Source organism: Haplochromis burtoni, unplaced genomic scaffold, assembly GCF_018398535.1.
Source record: "Haplochromis burtoni strain Fernald_Lab_line unplaced genomic scaffold, NCSU_Asbu1 Contig_368, whole genome shotgun sequence".
NCBI lineage: Eukaryota > Metazoa > Chordata > Actinopteri > Cichliformes > Cichlidae > Haplochromis > Haplochromis burtoni.
In genome coordinates, this window is record NW_024582729.1 from 301,579 (window position 1) to 312,834 (window position 11,256).

The window sequence follows — 11,256 nt, forward strand, 5'->3', positions numbered from 1 at the left end:
GGGGACAATATCAGGCTCATCATTCCTGTCAATCTGCTGGTCAAAAGTTGTGTCACTGTGAAATACTTTACATAGAAATCAAAAGAACACTCCTATGAGCAAAATAAAGTTCAATATTTTATTCTTTCATCATAGTGGAAGCAAGTGCTTCACTGCTGTCTTTTGCAAGAAAGCTGCAAAGCACTTCATAGACAGATAGGTATAGATAAATAGATTTTTTTACAATAATTGAAAGATTTAATAATGATGAAAACCATTATCACCAGCATTTCGTAGTACTGTGACTCAAGATTAAGGCCTGCTGTTATGGAATCGTCTGTTTATAGCATTATTCTGTGGCTTTATAAGTCATACTGAATGTACTTTATTCTATACAGTTTAAAAGCTTTATCCGCTTTACATTCATAAATATGGCCAATTTAGAAACGCAAATTAACCTTACATGCCTGTCTTTGCACTGCCCAAGGAAGTCGGAGTAGCCAGATAAACCTACACTGGCACAGGGAGAACATGCAGACTCCAAGCAGAGAAGCCTGAAGGCTGGAGCCCAGAACCTTCTCACTGTGAGGGCCAAGTGGTAACTCCAGTAAAAACCAGTCACATATTATTAGGTCTAATTAAGTGTCACTAAATTAAAGATGATATTAGCCATTAAGTATCTGATGCTGAAATGTTAGGACTCTCACCCATGGCGTTGATAGCCTGAGTCATCTCGTGAGGTTCTACAGTTCCACTTCGATCCCGGTCAAACATCATGAAGTTCTGCTTCCAGCCGTTGAGAGCTGAAAACAGCTCCTTAAACTCATTGAAACCCATCTTGCCTGTCAAGTCTCTCTGGTGACAGGTTGGTTAAGATTTAAGCGCAGATATGAGGACAGTAATTGCTATAACAAAGCAAAGGTTGAGTCACGCCTGCTATAAACCTGAGGAATTTCACCTGAAAAGTTTGATTAGGATATGACGAGCAGCATATTGCAGCTACTTAGACCAAAGATACTGTACAAAAAAGGATACATCTAGCATTGCAATCATGATCCTGCATGTGTCCAGGCTGAAGGCTGTAAAGATAATACACATGTTAGAAATTACTTGAGGCAACATTTTTATTTTCATTTTAAAGATAACACAAAAGTACTGCCTGGTGGTTGAAAGCAACTTTCAGAGCTAATACCATACTCAAAACATCCCAAGATAAGGTCTGGATTTAGGAAGCTCCTAAAAGAAGTTCCATGTGACTCCAAATCGTATGACTCCTACAAGGTTTCTCAATAAAGCTCTAAACTAGTATTTGCTCTTGTGAAAAAGCTGGTGGTGATAGGGCTGCTCGATTATGGCAAAAATGATAATCACGATTATTTTCACTGAAATTGAGATCTCGATTATTTGACGATATTTATTTAACCCTTTAAGACCTACCATAGAACCAAGTCCGCCAGAGCTTATATTATTTTTTTTACATGTTGTAGTGCCATTTGTGGGAGCATTTCAAGTTGCTATACTGTTATAGCCCATATTTTAATAATATGTATGCATTAAGTCCATAGAAACTACATTAATTGCAAAAAAGTGCAATAAACTACAAAAAAATTGAAAATCGTTTTTGTTTTGTTTTTTTTTACATACATTTCTACTTGGAGAAATTTAAGAGGTTTATCCCTCAAAACTTTAAATACAAAAAAGTTGCAAAAAATAGTTTACAACAACAGGAAATTTAGTTTAAGTGTCTTCATATTTTTATTTTGGAGATACAGCAATTTTTATATACTGCAGGAAAAACAAAAAAAACCAATCCTATGATGCAAATTTGCAAAGAAAACAGCATGTGCATCAAAATAAACTATTTCCAGCAGTGCAATTCGAGTTCTAAGCATCCCAGCAACTATTCAGAAAAGTCAAACATGACTTATAAAAACACCAGTATAGGCTTTTAAGGCCTACAAGTAAAAAAACAACATTTTCCGTGAAAATGACGTCACTTCCGGTTTCGGACAGGAAATGGCGGACATGCGATAGTTCGCGTTGACATCTTTTTCATTGTGGGAAGTGTTACGAACAGCTGATCGGATCGGCAAAGCGTGTTTCTGGAATATTATGTTTTTGTTCCTGCAAGCGCTTTTTATGCAATTTTTGCAAAGCTTTATGTGGAAGGAAACCGTGACTTAGGACAAGCTGATGGCATAAGATGTAAGTTTCATATCCAAAAAAATTATTGCGCTAGCTTACGCGGTTCAGGTTCTACAGGGATTTAAAAATAGTTACACAAAACGGAGCGTGCTGCTCTGACCGGCTTTAAAGGGTTAACAATAACAACGTATTGAATAATGACTTTAAAAAATAATATAAAATAGTGTGCAAATACTGATAACAGTGCAAATGTTTGCAATATAAGAAATAAATTAAAAATGTAAACATCTGTTTAGTGAACTTTGCAGTGTTGTTCTGTGGTGCAGCTACGTACAAACTGTGTCTACTTGATCCACGTCTGACTCCGCGAACCCATAATGTTTCCACACCACTGAAGTTTTTTTTTTTTTTTTTTTCAACCACCGGCAGTCACTCTCCTCTCCAAATAACTTCTGCTTAGCTTTCCGAGCTTCCCTCGGGTCCTCTTAATTGTTGTGACGCGTGTTCGAAATGCAGAGAGGTGCGCTCGATTTGCCACACGGAGCAGCGCCAGAGTAAAGCACGAGGGAGGGGCTAATAATCGGCTCAGTCATTTTTAATGATCATTAAAAGCCCAGATCGTAATCGTGATTAAAATTCGATTAATTGAGCAGCCCTAGGTGGTGATATAGATTACTTGTTAGCTCACAACAAAAACTGCTGCAGATAATTTACTTACTGAATCACTATTTTAAACCTGTTAACCAATCACTACAGATACAGTAGCTGTGTCCAAAATCACTCATCTGTCATTCACTACCTTCTTTATAATAAACAGTCAACCGTCCAGTGAGCAATAGACCAGTGGCTATGAAGATCAAATGCAACACGCCATACTCCAAAAATGGTAGAACTGTACAGCTTCAGCATCTTCTAAGTCAAATATTAGAGCCAACAGAAGGTTTTCATAAACGTGACTTTTCTGTAAAAATGTATTTTTTATGACCAAACTTTCACATGCGCAGTTACATTCTTGCAACGTGTGTTAACCTCATCCTTCCTCTTAACTCTGGGGTGTTTCAATAATTGTTTGAACCTTTCACTTCTCTCTTCGAGCTCAGCACTGTGTGGAACTACATGTATAAACATGTGAGAGCTGCCCTAAGGGGGCGGGCCAGAGGACGGCTTTAGAAAGTTATTACTGTTGGTTAATCCAGCAGGTTTCATGATGTGAAGTAACCTCACGGAAAGTCGCCTACGTGTTTTTGTCCTTTTTGCTCATACTTATTGCTCACATGTGTCTGAATGTTTGCTTTTGTTGATTAATTTTATATGTCATCAACCTGCCAGGAAAGACCTGGCATATTAATTGCTAATTAATCTGTCCCTTTTAAATACACATAAACATAGGTGCGTATTAATGATATGCAGTGAACAGTCCACAAACAAGACTTCACAAAAAAAGTGTACATTTATAAAATCCAAGCTGTGACAGTGAAAATTCCTCAGTTTCTCAGTAAAATTTGCTCTCAGTAACAAATATTTAAAGGGCCCACTTAGCTGGAACTTTTAGCTCAATATTGGAGATATAAACTGCCCTTCAAAATTAAAACAGAAATTGCGTAAAAGCATAATTCAAGCATCGACCTCTTTAGTTAAAGAGAAAGCAGTAAACTTACGACTGTAGCTGCCAGTAAAACCAGCTTGAGTCAGACATCTCTGGAGTTCCTCTGCATCAATCTCGCCGTCCTGTACAGAGCAGGAAGTCACATATTTTTTCACTTAAAATTGTAAGAAGTGGTGCGGATGGTTCTGCATTAGGAATTGGATGGTTTCCTAATGTGACAAAGCCAAGGCCTATTAATTACAACTGGTAATTTCTCTTTCCCACCAGATTTATTTTAAAAAAGAATTTATTTCACCGTTTTAAAAAAAAAAAATTGGCAGTCCTCATTGGATTAACCAATACCTAAAAGAATAGGAAAGTGCATGAAACTCAGTGAAGACCTAAGAAGAATTGTTGATTTACAAAAGTTGGAAAGGTCTCAGGTTTATCTTGGACCTTTCCATTTCTAAACAGATGCAGATTCCAATATAAGTGATCCTGATCCTTCACCGTCCAGACCTGTGCCAAGGTCTGGACGACAAAACAAAGACTGCACTATTAGGCCACAATGACAAGAAATGTAAAGGTGAGACTTCAAACCTAACACTATCAACTGTCAAGCATGATGGTTGTACCATGATGCTCATTCTTTATGCTGTATACAGTGAGGAACATAAGTATTTGAACACTCTGCAATTTTGCAAGTTCTCCCTCTTAGAAATCATGGAGGGGTCTGAAATTCACATTGTAGGTGCATTCCCCAGTGTGAGAGACAGCATTTAAAAAAATAATAATAATAATAATCAGGAAATCACATTGTATGATTTTTAAAGAATTTATTTGTATTGCACTGGTGCACATAAGTATTTGAACACCTGAGAAAATCAGTGTTAATATTTGGTACAGAAGCCTTTATTTGCAATTACAGAGGTCAAACGTTTCCTGTAGTTCTTGACCAGGTTTGCACACACTGCAACAGGGATTTGGCCCACTCATCCACACAGACCTCCTCTAGATCTGTCAGAGCTACCTCCAAATTCTTCAACATCACCTCAAATCAACAGCTAAACAGTTGAAACTTGGACACAATTAGGTGTTTAAACAGGACAATCATCCCAAACACACAACAAAGTTGGCTCTGTAAGAGATAAAGCTGCCTAACATTGAGCTTCTGGAATGGCCTTCCCAAACACCCAAACTCAACACTATTGAAAAAACTATACATAAGACCCGAGCCTGTGCCAGGAAACCAACCAGTTTAAATGAATGCTACCAATAGCTTGATTATTTTGTGCATTTACTTCTATTTTGCATCCATAACGGATGGAAGGTTTATAGACCAGTACAAACTCTACTGGCACTCACTCTTTAAGCCTTGCAGCTTACATTAGCTTATAACAAACACTGACTGGGATACCAGAGAAAGACAGGGTGATACTAACAGATTTTGACTAGAATTGCTTGAAGGAGTGAATGAGGTGACATGTAAGAGTTGACTCTCCGAATTATTAACTATCTGTGACTTATTTCTTCAACCACTTATGCAGGGTGGCATGGTGATGTAGAGGTTTGCTCTGTCACTGCATAGCAAGACAGTTCAAACCATAACTGGGGTCTTTCTGTATAGTTTTCATGTTCTCTCTCTGCCTGTTTGGACACTTATTTAAACTTTAATAATTATCAAAACTTTACATTTGACCTCTGATATGCCTTAGCACCAAAAAGGTTGAAAATGGTATGTATGTAGGCAGGTTAAGAGACTAATATTAGTCCTACATGATTCATTCTTGCAGAGGATCTTGTCTGTGTAGCAGAAAGTAAAGAAAGGAAGAAGATGTGACAGACGGTAGTGAAACTGAAGATGAAAAAGAAAAAAGTTCAATTAAAATAATCCACCGTTAACCTTGATACTTTAAATAAAACTCGTTTAACCATGAGATTTTGGTAGACTACAGTATGCGACAAATATGAAAAATATAATGACCACAGATCAACAGATATTAGAGAATGTTCGACCTGTCGGCCTCAGGCAGCTGTGTCAAGTCTCTGAAGATGAGAACCAGTAGGTTTAAAAACAGTTTCATCCCACAGGAAATAATACCCCAGAATAAAAAACACTAAACAAAAATAGTTTGAGTGCAATAACTGCAAATATCATTGTGCAAGTGCATGTACACTGCTGTTTTGTAATGTTTCTAATGCAGTTTTTTCTTGAAAACTAAACAACTTTCTGCTCTCGTCTCAGCAAGCCACAACCTCTCAGCTGAGTGCACACACTATCAAGTAAAACTTTGTGCTCACACCGTTTCGAACTGGAAGCCAGCAGCCAAGATTTTGTGCATTATCTATGCATTGATGACAGAGGGAACTCAAGTTAAGTCAGAGCTCCTTTACTGCTTCATCTGAGCTCCTGACACTTATGACATATTGAACATCTGCAGACAGAGCCTGTCTCGTTTTTGACCAGCAATATGAAAATGAAATCAAAGCTGCTGGGAAAATGTGACTTTCTTAAAGACCATGACTGACATGTTTCTGCATGCATCCAAACTCACCTGGCCTGCTATGGCTGTAAAGTATCCCCACATTGGGTCATTTGCAGGTGGGGGTTGGGCACCAAATGTTCCTGGATAGCTTCCATACTGTCCATATCCTCCTTGAGGTGGCCCACCTCCCATCGGACCCCCCATGTTCCCAGGCATGGGACCTCTCATGGGCCCTCCTGGCATTCCTTGCGGTGGCATGCCTGGCATTTGGCCCCCATACTGAGACAGAAAATAGAGAGAAGATTAGTACTGGTATGTAAAACACTGATCAGAGTGCTGATTTGTTTCTTACCACAAAACAATTATAACCTGTTGCCCTGTGTGCCCTACACAAAGTGCTGTCAATACGCTACATTTTCAAATACTCTGCAGTGCTTGTTTAAATACAGTGTACAGACATAAAGAAAGTCTTTAGCACCGATAATCGTACTTGCTGTAATTTCATAGGTTACTCTATGCCAAAACCTTTTTCATATACACAGCTGAGAGACTGAAGGCGAGCACTGAGAGATTTTTCATCCCGGAAGACATTTTTTCGAGGTATAAAAGTTCATTTACAATCAACAGAGGACGCCAATATAGCTCCTGAGTTACAGTAGGTAAAAAGTTACCACATTAATAATTACTACAGGAGTACAGGAACAAATGCAGCACCTCTACAGTCACAACTTAACGTAAAATATGCAAGAGCCTCCAGCAACAGCTAACCCTCCTGCTAGCTACTGTAGCTCGTTTAACAGTGTTTAGTACAGTTTACTCACTCCGCCGTATCCTGGATAAGCCATTTGGTGAAAAGGAAAGACCTCTGACAAGTTTAATACTTATAAAATGTCAGTGTGATTTGATACGAGCTACACTGTAACAACGCTGTAACTTCCGAAGTCAGAAGAGCAGTGCATCACATCCGAGCTGCCGAGAGTTGTCGGAAGTGCCTTGACAGACATTGCAACTAGCCAATGACAGAAGAGCACAGGGGATTTTTAAAAGGACCGCCAAAATGCTCTTAGCTTTGCTCTCCTGCAATGTTGTCATTCACCACTAGGTTGTGCTGTGGAAACCTTGGTTCTGCTCGTGTAATAAAGAAGCGCTATATACTATTTATTTTTCATAATTTCAGGAATTTAAAGGTCTTTAAATAAAAACGAAACAAATAAAATTACAAGTAAGAAAAATGCACATTAAGATACGTTTAAATTAAGTTTAAAAATGTATTTATTTATTTATTTATTCTTAATTGTCTGCAGATCCAGCATAAATAACCTGCCAAATCATTTATGTATAGCTACCTACTGTCGCGATCCCTTTTTGAGTAAGGGAGGAGTCAAAAGTAGCTTTACCTAAAACACTATCATAAGAATATGTGTATCTAATCAAGACAGGAAGCTGAAAATATCAACAAATAGAAGATGAGAATTCACATCTGTAAAAGTGAGCAGCCTTCACGGCATTTCATTCTTCAGTAAAACTTCAGTAAAAGAAATTCAAATGAAAAGCAAAATATCTGAGGCTGCTAGAGAACTGTGAGAGCAAAGGACAGTGCAAAAGACATTACTTCCTGTATGTTCTGTCCATGGCTTAGTGTGGAGTGGTATCTTAACAGAACCAACATCTGGGGTGGGAGGTCCCACTTTATCATAACAGGGAAATACCAACACTCAGAGCCAAACACCGAAATCAGTGAGCGTCTGAGAGTGCTGTAGGTCATCGAGGACACACACTGGCTGCTATGAAGGTAATTATGCTGTGAAAAAATCTAGGTGCACAGATTTGAAAGAATAATGTCTCTCTGTCTACATACACACACACACACACACACACACACACACACACACACACACACACACACACACACCTAGCATAAAAAGGGAATTTCTGTTTGGTCACTTATTTCTTTGTTGTAACAATGTTTCTTAGCAATAAATTTATTACTGTTGGAATTCCTGCCATACTTGTGAGGAAAATGCATTTGTGGGTTGTGCCCATACAGTCATTGGTTGTGCCCATGAAAAACTAGCCAATCCTCTCTGCAGTGTTTCCAGATTCTAACAATTAGGTGTCTGACTGTCAGAATCTGTAATCATGGAACCTTCTACAGTGATCCGGTTCTGTCTGCTCTAAGAGTGCCACATCAGCTCAACAGCTCCAGACTATTTATCTCAATTTATCTTTTAAAAAAAATACTGCTCCTCGCTGTCTTCAATCACAAGCTCAGAACCAAATGATAACTTTTTTGTTAAGTCTTTCTGTGGAAACTCTTATTGATAATGTTTTTTATTTTTATTTTTTGTTTCCTTTCATTATATTTTATTGGTTCTTAACTTGGTTTTATGCTATTATTAACTGTATTTTACTTTTCAGTTATGTTTTAGTGTGATTCTCCAAATATAGTTCAAATAAAGAAACATGGCAGTGGATAAAACCGTAATACTGGTGCTTCAAACTGCACAATCTATCCGTCATTTCATAATGTTATCTTGTGTTCAGTTATTCACGTGAATATAGTTGCTCAAGTTTTTTTGAACTATTTTACCAAAGTGACATTCTACAACAATTCGCTGTAAAATTACATCACTTCCTTTGGTGCAATTGAACATGACAATATTGTGCCATTGGAGAGGCCTTTCTGACTGACGTTTCTCCAGTTTTGCTTTTTGCCAGTGTCATTGTCACTATTGCCCATTTAGGTTCAGAGGTAGTCCAGTATTTCCAGTACAGCACATCAATAAATGCTGGTACTAGGTTTGCTGCATCTCGCTGCACAGTCTTAAGAGTGTAAATAGGCTAAGGCAGGCATCAACTCAACACCCGGACCAGTATTTTGTCCTTTGTGTGAGGAAGAACAAGAGCAGCACTAGCAGAGCCCTACAAAATTACCTCCACTAGGCTACTTGTGCATGTTTCTGACTAAACTGTCAGAATGATACTCCATGAGGTTGGCATGAGGTCTTTCTGTCCTTTAGAGAGAGCTTATTGATGCTCTAAACCAGGGGTGTCCAACCCCAGGCCTCTAGTGCCGGTGTCCTGCAGGTTTTAGATATCAACCTGGGTCAACATACCTGAATCAAATGATTAGTTCATTATCAGGCCTCTGGAGAACTTCAAGACATGTCAACGGCTCCCTACACTAAACTACTAACTCACATGCAATGTTCCCTCTAAGCTGCGCATGTGCGCAATTGCTGGCACGGTCTCTGCGCACAGAAAATCTGCGTTGTGCACAAAAAAATCCAACCTGAATTCATCCATCCCATCCATTCGCTTCCGCTTATCCTGTTCAGGGTCACGGGGGGCGCTGGAGCCTATCCCAGCTGTCATAGGGCGAGAGGCAGGGTACGGGAATGGCTTGTAAACCGCAAACAGAGGATTTGCTTTCATCAGAGACAGTGTGAATTGAAGATCTGGAGGAACTGCGAGAATGGGGAGGAGATAACTGAATCATGAATTGCCTAATCTCCCTCATTGTCATCAGGAGTTCCCTCATCACCTCATCTTGATTGGTGGGTAAAGGAGCAGGGGATGTCTCTGGTTGTCTTTCTGACTCTCCGACAGGATCCTGCAGCCCATGTGTGTCTTTGTCACTATGTTGGCATTCTGTTTGACTCTCTGTCTCACATGTAGCTCTTCTAGCTCCAGGGTACTGAACGTCATACTGCTGCAGGTAGGCAGGAGGTCGACTATCACGACCGGAACGTCTCAAATCTTCAGTCAATGGCTGCTGTGAATCCATGACGCTAACGCTACTCCGGCTCGGAGGACCATGTTTTGGAGGAAGGTTAAGGTTCAGGGTTTAAGCAATCAGCATCATGGGCTCATCCGGTTAGAATAAGAATAAGCAGTCATCTAATTATTCTCAGGTTTTCCTTTTATTCTCCAAATCAATAGGCAAAGAAGGAAGGAAAGAAAGACACACATGGACTGCTCTCTCTAAAAAGGACATAAAGTATGATTTAAGTAACTCAAAATGATACATGAACTCAGGAGACTCAAAGAGAAACTCACCTCAGCTGCCGCCCCATGTGGGAGTGAAGAAAGAGTGAGGGGTAGGTGAGTGCAGTCCTTATATAACGAGTGACAGGTGAGTGCAATTAAGGCCAAGCACCACACCCAATCAAAGGTGAGGAAAAGAAACAAGGTGCATCTGGTGAAGTGAATGTGCTGAAAGGTGAGCCTTTACAACAGGCTGTTGTTCTCCTTTATCTCATAGTGGACAGAAATTATTTTTTGGAGTGGCACAAATAATTTGTGTGGCATCAAATTTGATGCAGAACACCTGATTGTTCTGTAAATAGTTTGAAATGTTTATTTAAAAAAACGCCTTGGCTGCATTTTTAGGTAAACAGCTGCAAAAAGATTTTTTTTTTCATTGTAAGTGGGCTAAAGCAGTTAATTAAAAGTAGTCTAACATAAATGTAAATGCTGTAATTTGATTGTTTTAATAAACCATGTAACTTGGATGGATTCGATGCTGGCGTGACCACAGTGCACACTGTCTGCTGTTGCTCACAGTGGTCCAAGGGACCGCTCAGGGAGTTTGTGTGTTCGCTCAGACACATGAAAAATTAGAGGGAACATTGCTCACATGTATGTTAAAGATTTTCATTTTGTATAGTTCACTCACCAAGATCCACTATTTGATTTATGCGATTTACCTTTCATTTATTTTTTGTTTGGTTCCATTTCTTTGAGCAGTGCATATATACTGTGCATATGTAATAGTAAATGCAATTAGTTACAGGACTTACAGCAGTAAAACATTTATATGATCTATCAGTTTATCAGTATCCAGTCCTTTATCCACTTATAGTGTTTATAGCTTCAAACTGAAATACAAATTGGTATTGCAAAACAACATTAGTAATTGTAGTGTATAATCTGAAGTATCTATGTGTGAGTGGTTTTTAAATGAGCTGCTGCACTGCACTGACGTTTCACTAAGTTCAGGGCTGCCCAATCCCGGTCCTCGAGACCTACCGTCCTGCAGCTTTTAGATGTATCCTTGTT

At 39.0% G+C, this 11,256-nt stretch overlaps 2 protein-coding genes across 3 annotated transcripts in view; one reads left to right on the forward strand and one right to left on the reverse strand.

Moving 5' to 3' along the window:
• Nucleotides 1-10,420, reverse strand: part of gca (grancalcin) — a 13,719-nt gene extending 3,299 nt beyond the window's left edge. Inside the window, exons 1-5 of one of the 2 annotated variants that reach the window (XM_042228939.1) lie at nucleotides 10,255-10,420; nucleotides 6,265-6,474; nucleotides 3,783-3,852; nucleotides 1,015-1,058; nucleotides 687-834 (exon numbers count right to left, since the gene is read on the reverse strand). In XM_042228939.1, coding sequence (XP_042084873.1) covers nucleotides 687-834; nucleotides 1,015-1,058; nucleotides 3,783-3,852; nucleotides 6,265-6,462 — 460 coding nt within the window. In that variant the 5' untranslated portion in view covers nucleotides 6,463-6,474; nucleotides 10,255-10,420. Of the gene's footprint in view, nucleotides 1-686; nucleotides 835-1,014; nucleotides 1,059-3,782; nucleotides 3,853-6,264; nucleotides 6,475-7,016; nucleotides 7,185-10,254 lie in introns of those variants that run through there. The other variant, XM_005943390.2, reaches the window with a different exon arrangement.
• The window catches only part of dpp4 (dipeptidyl-peptidase 4), a 31,175-nt gene continuing 27,666 nt past the window's right edge, over nucleotides 7,748-11,256 (forward strand). The window contains exon 1 of the mRNA XM_042228938.1: nucleotides 7,748-7,987. Coding sequence (XP_042084872.1) covers nucleotides 7,982-7,987 — 6 coding nt within the window. The 5' untranslated portion in view covers nucleotides 7,748-7,981. The remainder of the gene's footprint in view (nucleotides 7,988-11,256) is intronic.